We start from the raw sequence: 12,757 nt of genomic DNA on the forward strand, positions 1-12,757 counted from the left end.
AGGAAGTCGGGAAGGAGCTCAAGCAGGGCTGGAACCCGGAGGCAGGAGCTGATGCAGGGGCATGGAGGGGAGCTGCTCACTGACTTGCTTGCTCAGCCCACAGGGATGGCACCACCCACCATGGGCCCGGCCTCATTGATCATTAAATGAGAAAATGCCTTACAGCTGGCTCTCATGGAGGCGTTGCCTCAGCTGAGGCTCCTTCCTCTCTGGTGACTCTAGCTTGTGTCTAGCTGACATAAAACCATTCAGTACAGTGACGGATTGTGACGTGGAAGTATAAGCCAAATAAGCTGCCTGTAACTCCACCTCCAGGGGATCCACGCCCTCTTCTGACCTCATTGGGTACCACACACTTATGGTGCACATACATTTTTGAAGGTAAAACACTCATAGACATAAAAATAAAAATTTTAAAGACCACTCTGATGTGATTGACCACAGCTACTCAGAGCCCTCTGCCACTGGCATCTCAGATTCTAGGAGTTTTCAGCCATACTTGCTAAGGTGAGCTTCACCCCCTTCCCTCAGTGTTGCCTGTCCTGTGTGCAAGCCCTCGGCCCACCCTGTTCGGGCCTCCATACCTCCCCTGTACAAGGGTCCCGGCATTGCCTTGCTGAGGAAATTTCTGGGGGAGATCAGGTAGAAGGATGTGTGTGCAAACACCCTGACCATGATCTGGCACACATAATAAAAGTTAGTTGGTATTTCTGCTAATTGCATTTGAATTTGAACACTCCCTGGATGGGTGAGGAGGAGGAGGCTGAAGTCACTGCCTCTGTCATCCATGACCTGTGTGAGTTGCTTCACAACTCTGTCCCTGCTTCTCTGTTGGTGAAGACAAGTCATAAAACACATTCGTCACAGATAATGACGAGGGTTGAAGTGAGGAAGCATTGCGAGAGCCAAGAGCAGATTCAGGAGGCTCCAGGAAGGACACGGCAGCAGTTCCGATGAGGCCCTGTGGAGACTTGGGTGTCAGCTACCGTGGCACTTCTGAGAGAACTTACAGAGAAAAGCTTTGTTTGAGCCAACAGTTTTGAAGGTCGTCCCTGTTGTCTTGGGGTCTGTAGTTGTCTTGGGCAGCCATCAGGGAGCACGCTTCTGAGCCAAACCTCATGGAAAATCAGGAAACAAGAAGAAAAGAGGACAGAGTCCCCTGATCTTATTTAACAGCAGCCTCCCCAATGACCTGATGTCCTTCCTCCCTGCTAAACCCAGCTCTTAATGCTTCCACTACCGCCTAAGGGCGCCAGGATGGAAACCAAGGCTGTAATACACGGGCCTTTGGAGACCACACTTGGTACAGTGTTGCCTGCAAGTGCGTGAGAATGGATAGGTGCATAGCTGGATGGAGAGATGGATGGATGGATGGATGGATGGATGGATGGATGGATGGATGGACAGACGATGGATGGATGGACGGACGGATGGATAGACAGACAGAGGACTTGCTGACTCATTCGATGTTTGTTGAGTGCTTGCCCTGGCTCAGACACTGTCCTGGAGGTGCAACAGCAAACAGATGAAGTCTTTGTCTCACTGGGACAATTATAGTGAATCTGTGACACAGACCAATAACTTAAAAATGCATCTAGGAGCAACCGAAGCAAGGCAGGCAACTAGAACGAGAAATGAGCTTGCAAGCCTAAAATGATCTTGGACCTGTTGAAAAAGAAAAGCTTTTTTTTAAAAAAAAAAAAAAAAGCCCCCTAGTCTTCCCCAGGATTGAGAAAAATCAAGAATTCAGGAGGGAAGAGAGTTGGGTTGAGGCGACAAGAGAAAGGTGTGGTCAGATGGGAAAGATGAGCTTATGAGGAAGTGTTCCAACAAGGAATTCTCACCACAGACAGCATGTCCCACTCGGGCAGGTGGCTCCCATCCCTTGGGCCCCACCTGCTTCTCTCCTACAAGTTGCCCAGCCTCCTGGTTCTGGGGTGATGCCAGGCTGTCCAGAGGGCACACACACCTGGACCACGAAGGGCAAAGTACACAGTGGAGAAAATGCAGTCACATCTGTCCCCACTGATGGCTGTCTTCTCCTTTGTAGAACCCACCCCACCCCCTCCACACACACACCCGCTGCCCTCACTCCATCCGGACGAGGATGCTGCGCTCCTGGGAACTCCAGAGAGGGGAGGGAGAGACAATAGCCCAAGCAGAGGAAGGAGCCGTGACCCAGAGAACAAAGCAGCAGATGCCGCCACCGTGGTTGCTGGCTCGGGGGCCTGACTTTTCTTTTCTCTCGTCCTTTATCAGGGCTGAGGTTTATTCAGCGGATGTTCAAAGTCTGCGGCTCTCTGCACGCAAAGCCCTAAGTGATGCGTGATGCGTGTGAAGGAGATCGATGCGCCATCCATTTCCAAGAAGCTTGACCGTCTGGGGAATAAAAGACAGATGTGGGCCACATGACCTCACCAGGCCCCGCGTTCTGTGAATGGGAAGGGTTGGGTTTTTTGTTTTGGTTTGGTTTTTGGGTTTTGTCCCTCCTGGCCTGGTGCCAGCTGGATGGACCTCCTCCCTCCCTCCCGCCACAGGTGAACTCCCATGCTTCCTCTTCAGGGCCATTCCACCACCTGGACAGGGGTGAAGGTGCAGTGGGCCCACCCTCTCAAGTACCTGGATTTTGATCTTTCTCCCCCAAAGATGGGGACAAGATGGGCTCTACAGGGACCCTAGAGAGACACAGGGACAGCTAGAAAATGGGGGGCCCCAGGTGCACTGCCGTTACTCCCAGAAACAAAGACGCGGAGACACATCAGATTCAAGAACTGCTTGTGTTTATTGGTGACCAGCATAGGTCAACAGAAGAAGCGTTGAAAACGGGGAGAGAAGGGAAAACCATGTGACTGAGCCTGACTGAGCTTCGGCTGAGCTCTATTCCCACTGCAAACTGGGGTTTGGGAGGCTCCCCGAAGAGCCAGGGGGTCGGACTCCGGGAGGAAGCTGATTGGGACCAGAAGGTCGGACTCCGGGAGGAAGCTGATTGGGACCAGAAGGTCGGACTCCAGGAGAAAGCTGATTTCTACCAGGAGGACGGACTCCTGGAGGAAGCTGATTCCAACCATTGCCCCCCCAACTTCCTGCAGGATACCGGCCATTATTTCCCCAACTTCCTGCGGGATACCGGCCATTACCCCCCCAGCCTCCTGCGGGATACCGACCATTACCCCCCCAACTTCCTGCAGGATACCGACCATTACCCACCCAGTTGCCTGCAGGATACCGACCATTACCCGCCCAGTTGCCTGCAGGATACGGACCGTTGGGCCCCCAACTGACTACTGGGTGCCGACCTGCTAATTGACTATTGCTACCCCATATTCCAGAAGGGAATGGCATGGGCCTTCTTCCCCACCCGGTTCCTGCCCCTCCAGCTCCCCAAGATGCACTGGGACTTAGAATCCCCCAAGGAAATCCAGGCAGTAATCTGTGGATGAAGTACAAGAGCGGGTGCTGGGCGAAGGCTTCTGCCTCGGTTCTCAGCGGACTGGAACCAGGCTGTACAGACTCTGAGTCCTCGGGTCCATAAGCTTCGTATGCGGAGGAAGCCATAGGAAGAGGTCTGCCTCTGGAAAGGTATGGCAGCGCTTCTGGCAGCGCTCGCTCCAAGCGGTCCTCGGCAGCAGCCCCCATCCCTTGCCGAGGGTCCTCCTCGGAGAGCCAGAACTCCATGGGGTACTCCCCCCAGAAGGGAGGCTGGCTGGGCACCTCAGGTAGAGCGCCATCTTGTGAGAATCCAGGGAACCTTGGAAGAACCCGCGGTGGTTCGTGATACACAAGGTCAGGCTTGGGCTGAGGCTGTCCCAAGCCCGCAGTCTCAAGCTTGAAGAGGCTGGCAAAAGAAGGTTTTCCAGAATGTGGGGAGATTTTCTCCTCTGGTGCCCCAATGCTCCGTGCAAAGAGGCCTGAAGGGGGAAAAATGGAGAAAATGAAGCAGACAGTGGATAGGATTTGGTACCAGCTATTCCTTTGACCCCCCCCAGACCCCCTTCCCTTGCTGCTCCTCACCTCCCTGGGGATTCAGCTGCAAACCCGACCACATGTGCACACTCCTGTCATTACCTACTCACTAATCCCAGTTCCCAAGGACCCCAGTGCCCTCCATACCTGGCAGATACAGACAGATCAGGAGCAGGCCCAGGGGAGCCCGGCTCCCACCTGCAAGGCCCTGCATCTTGCTTGGCTCCAGCAGTCTCCCTGGGCTCCAGGCAGCAGGCTTTATCCCGTTGGTGGGGTGGGGGACAGCAGAAACAGGCTGGGCCAGTGGTTGTGGAGACAATAGATCTGCCCATTCCACCCTCATTCTCGATTCGGTCTGTGGCAACAGGTGTCACTTGAATGTCCCAGAGGAACTGGGTGTTTCCCATACCTGGTTCTTTTCCTTGTACTCCCTGCCCCTTCCTCACCCAGGTGCGCTGGTCCACAGGTCACCCCTAGTTCCCAGCCCTGCCCTGGCTTGTCTCTACCCAAGCCTTAGGATGCTGGTGTCTTCACCGTCTCCCACGGCAGCAGCAACACTCAGCAGGCTGACTCTTGGGATCTAGAACCTCACTCCAGCACCCCTTGTTCATATATCCCCACATCGTCCCCTGGATGCCGACAAGCTGGACATCCTGGGGTGCAAAAGTTCCCCCATCTGAGGTGCTCTTCCTATGTGAAGCCCTTAACCTGGAGAAAGAGCTTTGTCCCCCCGAGCCTATAACAAAGCCCCACAATCTGGCGATTCCCAATGCAATGTAAAATTGTGGGATTTGTTTTCATTTTGTCTTTTGTTTCATTTGCTTATTTGTTTCCTATTTTGCCTGGTTTTCTTTGAGGAGAGTGGAGTTGGGGTAAGTTAAGACAGAGTCTCACTATGAGACTGGCCTCAGACATATAATCCTCCTGCCTAGGCCTCCCAAGTGCTGGGATGACAGGCATGTGCTGTCAAAGTCCCTGTAATCAAGCTTGTAAAAGGTTTTAAAACTGTTTTGTAGATTTTATTTATTTTGTTATTCTATATTATGAGCCCTCCCAGGTCAGAAGGGGGCTTTGGATCCCCTGGGACTGAAGTTACAGACATTTGTGGACCACCATGTGGGTGCTGAGAGTTAAATCTACATCCTCTGGACGAGCAGCCAACTCTCCAGCCCTTACTCTATTATTCTGTTCTTTGGTAGCCCTGGCTGTCCTGAAACTCACTCAGCAGACCAGGCTGGCCTTGAACTCACAGAGATCCACCTGCCTCTGCCTCCTGACCGCTGGGATTAAAGGCATGCGCCGCCACCACCATCCAATTCCTTACTTTATTCTTAATTATGTATATGCGTGTGTGTGCCTGTGGGGGGGATATGCATGTGTGTGCCTGTAGGGGGGATATGCATGTGGGGAGGAGGGATATGCGTGTGTGTGCCTGGGGGGAGGGGTATGCATGTGTGTGCAATGCCCAGAGAGGCCAGAAGAAGGTGTCAGACTCCTAGAGCTGGAATTACAGGTGGTTGCCGTGAGCCTGATGTCAGTGCTGGGAACCGAAGTCTTCCTCTCAAGAGCAGCCAGTGCTCTTAACCACTGAGCCAGCTCTCCAGCCCTGTTGTCATTGTTTAGAACAAAAGTCCAAAACGTGTCTTTCTGAGTTAAAATCAAGGGATCTGAAGGACTGACTCCTGTCAGTCGCTCTAGAGAGACTCCACTACTGGCTGTTTTCAGTTTCCAGGTCCTGCCCCCCTCCCCGTGCCTCTGGTCTCTTGGCTCTCTTCTCCATCTTCCAAGTGTTTTCCCACACTCTGTCGTCTGGCTCCCTCTTCTGCCTCCCAAGCCCACATTTTAAACACTGTGTTTATACTGGACCCACCCGGATAATCCTGGATAATCCCTTTATGGTAAGGTCAGATGACTAATGACTTGAACTGCTTCAGGAACCCTGTTTCCCTTTGCGGAGTAACCTGACAGATTTGTAAGTTCCAAGCACTGGGATGGTGACATCTTTGGTGGCGTTGATGTGGAGGTGACATTCTGCCTAATGCAGGTGGTCAGACGTAGCCAAAGAATATAGGAGATGGGGTCCAGGCGGTGATGGTGCACACCTTTAATCCCAGCACTTGGGAAGCAGAGGAAGGTGGATCTCTATGAGTTCAAGGCCAGCCTGGTCTACAGAGCTAATTCCAGCTAGGGCTGTTGCACAGAGAAACGCTGTATCAAAAACCAAGAAGAGGGGCTGGAGAGACGGCTCAGCGGTTAAGAGCATTGCCTGCTCTTCCAAAGGTCCTGAGTTCAATTCCCAGCAACCACAAGGTGGCTCACAAACATCTGTAATGAGGTCTGGTACCCTCTTCTGGCCTGCAGGCATACACGTAGAAAGAATATTGTATACATAATAAATAAATGAATTTAAAAAAAACAAGAAGAGAGAGAGGAGAGAGAGAGAGAGAGAGAGAGAGAGAGAGAGAGAGAGAGGAAGGAGGGGGACTGGGAAGATGGCTCAGTAGTTAAGAGTAATGGCTGCTTTTACAGAGGACCAGACTTTGGTTCCCTGCTGTGGGATAATGCTCTTGTACACTGTAAAGATTTGTCACTCATATTAATTTAATAAAACATTGATTGGCCAGTAGCCAGGCAGGAAGTATAGGTGGGGCAACCAGACTAAGAATTCTGGGAAGAGGAAAGGCACAAAATCAATCACCAACCAGACACAGAGGAAGCAAGATGAGAATGCCTTAGTGAGAAACGGTACCAAGCCACATGGCTAAACATAGACAAGAATTGTGGGTTGATGTAAGTTGTAAGAGCTAGTTAATAATAAGCCTGAGCTAAGAGGCCAAACAGTTAATAATTAATATAAGTCTCTGTGTGTTTCTTTGGGACTGAATGGCTGTAGGACCGAGTGGGGCAGAAACTCTGTCTACAGTTCCCAGTACACATATGGAGGCTAACAACCTCCTTTAACAGCAGTTACATGAGATCTGATGTTCTTTTCTGGTGTCTGTGGTCACCAGGCATGTACATAGTGCATATACATTCATACAGGAAAAAAACACACATATATAAATTATGAATCTAAAATAAAGGGGGGTGTATCCAAGTCCCCGCAGAGCCATGACTTCAACCTTGTTGCACTGGGGTGATGGGAGCTCATTAGTGATTTGTCTAGTTTTAAATGTAGATGCTATGGTTTGCATACTCTTTGATTGTGTTCCTCTCTAGTCTCCAGGGTGGGGATATTGAGAGATGTGGGACTTTTAAGAGGTGGGGTCTAGTGGGAGGTAGGAGGGAGATTAATGGAGACTTGTTGGAGTGAATTAGCATTCCTATTGGAAGAGTGAGCCTTGTCTCTGATGGCGTGCCCCAGTGCATCTGTTCCGTGGGAAGCCTCTGGTCCTGGACTTGAAGCTTCAGCCACTGTGGATTCGGCACCTGCTCTCTTCCTAAAAGGAGGGGAATGGGTTTGGCACTGGGGCAGCAGGAAGCTCCCTTTCCAAAAGCTTTGAGAGCTTTGCACATGGAATAAGGGCCTCTCTATAGGGACACCCACACTCCTTCCTGCGCTAGCGTCTGCCACAGCAGACTCAGGGGTGAGGAGGTGGAGAGGACACTGTAGGCTCTGTCTGTCATGGAACCGTGTTAACTAGGCCAGTGAGTCACCAGGCTTGGTGCACTGCAGCACACTGGGATGTTGTCTTCCTCTCCCCGCCCCCAGCGCTCAGAACACCCAGGCTCCTGTTCAGTCTCCAGGAATCTGCCTGGGCTGGTCCAGCGTCCCAGAAACTCAAGATCGACTCTAGGGACTCCCAAAGAGGACGGTGTTTCGAGGTGAGGCTCCGTAATGGAGGAGAAGCCTAGGTGGGAGAAGAAAATAATGAGGGCTTTTTGGAGGAAAAGAGAAGGGGAAAGAAGAAGGGGAATAGAGCTGAGAAGTGAGGCGTGGAGAGCAAGAATACGGACACCGGGCAACTCTGACGTCTCAGTTCAATCAGTATTTATTGTTTTCCTTCTCCGCGGGAGGAGGCGTGAGACAGAAAACACTAAAACCAAATTACGAAGAGAAACCGGGAACATGCGCCCTCCAGAGGCACAGGAGGTGTACTGCCCAGGTACTAGAGAAGGGACCTAGGACTCCAGGAAAGCAAAGAGTTTGCACAAAGTTCACAAAGTTTATTGAGCCCTGTCCAGGATCCCGAGAGAGCCGGAAGTCTGTGCCAGGCTCTGCCGATGCCCTAGGGATCCACACGCACAGGACAGTATCTGTGGTAACCCAACAGGGGCTCAGATGGCGAACAGAGGAGGCTCGGGTGCGTTGGGAGTGGGTCCGGTAGCGTGGAGAGGTCACTGAGAAGTGCGGGGTGATGGGCTGGATCTCGCCTTATTTGGCAAACAGGCAGAGGCACGGTTGACTTGGAGTGTTTCAAGGACTTCCCAGTCAAGAACCCGAATAAGTGAGCTTTAAGGTGGGTGATCAGGCAGAGAGGGCACCACAGCGGAACGGGATGGCAGCACCAGGAGAGGAGAAAGGGACGGAGCCCACCATCGCCGGCGCCGAATAAGGGTGACCAGAGCCTGCGGCACAGGGCTCTCTCTCCTGGAAGGCGGGCAGGAAACTGGGCCCCTGAACATCTTCCAATTGGGAGATGGCTGGCTTGCGTGACTTAAGGCTTGTCAAGTGGTTCTCCCTGTGGCAGGAAAACTTCCGGATCTGCCAACTGGGGCCCCAGGGGCTTCACTTGAGCCAGAATGTCCCGGATGGAACGGCAGGGCACCTTTCCAGGGCTGTTGAGACCACAAGGCTTGACCACCACGGTGGGGACAGACTGAGGAGAGCCATTCAGACCTCCGTTCAGTGTGGAGGAGGAAACAGAAAGGCAGGGGTAGCCGGGAGAGCTAGACTTGCTGCCGCAGGGCTGGAGGACAATTTTGCCGGTGGAGAGGGAGGAGCTTCCCCCACCGATGGAGCCGGTGCCTGGTGGGGAGCAGGGCCCCTGGGAAGCACCGCTGCCGCAGGGCTGGAAGGAGGTAGAGGAGCTGCTGGAAGTAATCTGAATTCTCGAACCGGAGCAAGGCCCCTTAGAACCGACACCACAGGGCTGGACCCCGCCACTGCCCACGGGCTGGAACACGATGCCCGAGGCTGGGTAGGCATTGGAACTGGAAGAGCTGTAGCTGGGGATGATGGGATTGCCGGAGAAGTACTTGCCCTCCGAGACTGGGGGCCCAGCCGCAAAGGAGGGGGCCCCTGGCGAGCCCTTGACAGGGTTGTCCTTGGTGAAGTAGCCCACGGGGTAAATTTTACCCCCACTGTAGGTCATGCCTGGGGCCAGATAACTGTTGGCAGAGCCACCCACCACCTCGTAGCCGCCATAGGGTTTCTGGACAGAGGTGATGGGAGGACAGGGCTTGCCCGAGGGGCCGCCGTTGCTACAGGGCATGCCTTGAAACCCTCCAGGGCCACCAGAGCCGTGTTGCTCCACCACTACCACTACAGGCCTCTGCCCGCCCGAGACGGTATGAGAGCTAGAGATGTAGGGCTCGGAGTGTGTGACGACGGGACCCCCACTGCAGGGAGAGTCGGGCACGTTGGAGCTACAGGGCCGCTGGTTGGAGATACTGCTAGACACCACGGAGCTGTGGGAAGTGTAGGAGCCTCCCGACTGGATGGTGCCTGAGGTCTGGCGGGAAGAGTTGTCATCGACTGGCAGAGCAGAGCCATTTCCTGGTCCCTCCCGGGTGCTGCTTCCTGAGCTTCCAGACTGAGAGCTGCTGATTACCCATCGGGAACTGCTGCTTCCTGTCTGAGAACTGCTGCTTCCTGTCTGGTAATGGCTGCCTCCTGTCTGATAGCTGCTGCTTCCTGAGTGGGAGCCGCTGCTTCCCGAGTGGGAGCCACTGGAGTGGGAGCTGCTGCCTCCTGACTGAGATCCGCTGCTTCCTTGCTGAGATCCCCCGCTTCCTTGCTGAGATCCGCTGCTTCCTTGCTGAGATCCGCCGCTTCCTTGCTGAGATCCACTGATTCCGGACTGGAAGGAGCCAGACCCAGAGGAATAGGGGTTCTGGGAATACCCTGTTCCTGGTTTAAAGATCAGAGATCCTGAAGAAGCTCCCTGGGAAGTGCTGGATCCACCGTGGCTGCTGAGGCTGCTGGAGCCAGCCTTTACAATGAGACAAGGGTTGTTGGGAGAGGTGATCCTCGTGGGGTCCTTACAGGGGTCTGAGAGGGTCCCGATGCTCTTTGCCAAGATTCCTGGAGGAGAGTAATGGTCTGTAAGGACTAGATTAAAACAGGGGCTCCCCGCCCCCAGTTGTCTGCCTCTGTCTCCACAGAGGAACCCAGGCAAGTTCAGAGGTAGAAAAAGAAAGAACTGGTTATTGTCTCTGAAGGAAATGAGGGTGACAGGGTCAGGGTAGTTTTATTGTTCTAGCTGTGGGGATTGAGGGCAGAGGTCATATGTCTTCAATAAAAACGGATGGTAAAACTCTGAAATGATGGACATCAAAGGAGCACCCTTCAGATAGAGGGGGCAGAAATACGTAGGTCAGGAATCAGACAGAGTGAGGAGGCGGGGGGCAGGATGATCGCAGGTCAGGCCTAGAACCAAACAGAAGAACATAGAAGGCAAAGCAGGGGTCGGGGGCATAGGCGGAGCGTTGGCTTAGCATACACAAGACCGTAGGTTTGTTACCACCAGAGGAAGGGGAGGGTGTGCAGAGACAGGAAAGGTCAGAGGTGCCGCTTACAGAAGGCGAGCACCCGTCATAGCTGGTACTCTGTCGCCAGCTCCCTAGTGAGAGTCCAGACTGCAGAAGGGGTGGGTCAGCAGGGTGCCTGCTTCCTGTCCCAGCACTGGCCAGGCCAGCAAACCTTGGGCGGGGGCCAGGATGTGGGGGCCCTCACCTGTTGCTTCAGAACCTGCCTATACCAGTGTGACAGGACACCGCACCCTGAGCCACCCCTGCTGTCCCTGTTCCAGCCCAGGGAGCCCATGGAACCCTCCTCCCCATGACTATCATCAGCCTCCCTCTCTCCCCACCCAGCCATCACACGCACCTGCTGCCCCCATTCTGCCCACATCTGACTCTGGCTGCCTTGGGCCGTCTTTAGACCCGGACCTCTGTCCTATCCTCTGCCCTCCACCCACTGATGCTCTGCTCCTAGCCTTATGCTCAGTCTCTCTGTAAAACTCTCACCTCTGTGTTCTGCCCACCCCGGGCCCTTCAGAGCCACACATCAGCAGGTGACTAACCTGTGGGTGATATAGTCAAAGAAGCAAAGAACGTCATGCCCTTCCCACACAGCCCCCAGGAAGGCCATTTAATAACATCTCTCTGGACCACGTGTCCAAAAACAGCGAACATCGCAGTTCATAACCAATATTCATGCTAGAGTGCTCCACCAACAGCCAGTCTGCTGTGGCCTGAAAAGTCCCCAGCCTCGTCTCGAAAGGCCCTGGTGTACCCCACAACAAACCCTCCCAGCCTGTCCCTTCACCCCTCAGCATGGGATACACATCGCCCAGCCTGGGCTCAGGATCCTGGATGCCCTGCTTCTAACTGCAGTCTGAAGCCAGTTTCCTTCCCCTCAGGCCTTCCGGATCCTGAGCTGCAGAGTGGGAAGGGCAAATCTATCACACAGGTCTCAGAACACTAGTGTGTGGAAAGGGCTGGCTACAGTCTAGCGTTTCAAAAGGCTCTAAGCTGAGCGTTGTGGTGGTGCTTGCCTGCAATTGCATGTCTGCCGTCTTAGCTCTCAGGAGGCTGAGGCTAGACTGGGCTACAAAGCAAGACCTTGTCAAAAAATTATATATATATATATGTGTGTGTGTGTGTGTGTGTGTGTGTGTGTGTGTGATATAAAAGGGCCAAGTATATAGTAGATCACTTAACAAGCATGCATGCATGAGGCCTGGGGCTTAACTCCCAGAACCTCAGTAAACATGAAATAAATAAACGCAAGTTAATTAATACATCTAAAATGCTTGTAAAAGGCGGTTCTGGAAATGGTAGCAATTGTTATTCCTAAAAGACACCTAGATCCTATCTTCTAGCGGGGCTACCCCCACTCCCACCCCATCTAGAACTCCCAAAGCTGTGCCCTGTGCCATTTGATCTGAGATGGAGCCTGGGGTTTGACGATAGTCGCCTCATGTCTAGGCTTCAGAAACAAGCTCAGAACATTTACATAGGACTTGAGGATGGCGCAGAGGCAGAGCGCCTGCCTGCTCAGCTCCAGTGGAGCAATGGAAGTGTCCAGACAAGGATGAGGAACAGTCCATGTTAGAAAAGTCAGATTCTAGGCCCTGCCTGCGCCCCTCTCCTGGACCCTGTGCTGCAGGCCCTGGATGCCCCCAGCCGCTCTGACCTAGGGCCTGTGTCCCACACTGTCCCTCTCCCAAGGCCCCAGACTCCTACCTGGTAGAATGAGACTGGCCAGCAGCAATGCCGTCAGCCCGTGCCCGCCCACACACCCCATCCTGGGTGCCCGAGAGGAGCTCATTGTGCGCGGTGTGACCTCCAGACTGACAGAAGCTCACGGACACCGGGACCTTTATGCTGGGCTGGACATTCTCTGGGCAGGAGTCACTGTGGGGAGGAGGAGAGGTGGAGGGGGAGGCTGCCTGAGGGAAGTTGGTGTGGCAGGAGGCTGAAGCAATCAGGTATCACATGTGTCTACTCAGCAGCAGTGATGGCTACAGGGGACCCGAGGCCACTGGGCACGAGCCCCTACCCTGGCTGGCCTTCCCGAGGTCCTCATTGCCTAATCTAGAGCCAGCTGCTCTGCCCTGGGTCTACC

The 12,757-nt window shown here is 53.7% G+C and overlaps 2 protein-coding genes across 2 annotated transcripts; both read right to left on the minus strand.

Moving 5' to 3' along the window:
- Positions 1 to 2,859: 2,859 nt before the first annotated feature.
- CUNH6orf15 (chromosome unknown C6orf15 homolog) lies at positions 2,860 to 4,650 on the minus strand. Its single transcript, XM_050133104.1, has 2 exons — positions 4,111 to 4,650; positions 2,860 to 3,908 (listed from the first exon to the last, which is right to left on the minus strand). Exons 1-2 carry the CDS (start codon positions 4,304 to 4,306, stop codon positions 2,878 to 2,880), a joined length of 1,227 nt encoding a protein of 408 aa, XP_049989061.1. The 5' UTR covers positions 4,307 to 4,650; the 3' UTR covers positions 2,860 to 2,877.
- A 3,289-nt stretch (positions 4,651 to 7,939) lies between these two features.
- Cdsn (corneodesmosin) lies at positions 7,940 to 12,540 on the minus strand. Its single transcript, XM_050133102.1, has 2 exons — positions 12,376 to 12,540; positions 7,940 to 10,210 (listed from the first exon to the last, which is right to left on the minus strand). The coding sequence occupies exons 1-2, from the start codon at positions 12,458 to 12,460 to the stop codon at positions 8,622 to 8,624; spliced, it is 1,674 nt and encodes a 557-aa protein (XP_049989059.1). The 5' UTR covers positions 12,461 to 12,540; the 3' UTR covers positions 7,940 to 8,621.
- Between the last annotated feature and the right edge of the window lie 217 nt (positions 12,541 to 12,757).

Source organism: Alexandromys fortis, unplaced genomic scaffold (assembly GCF_014885135.2).
Source record: "Alexandromys fortis isolate MF-2015 unplaced genomic scaffold, M_Fortis_MF-2015_v1.1 scaffold_510, whole genome shotgun sequence".
Classification (NCBI taxonomy): domain Eukaryota; kingdom Metazoa; phylum Chordata; class Mammalia; order Rodentia; family Cricetidae; genus Alexandromys; species Alexandromys fortis.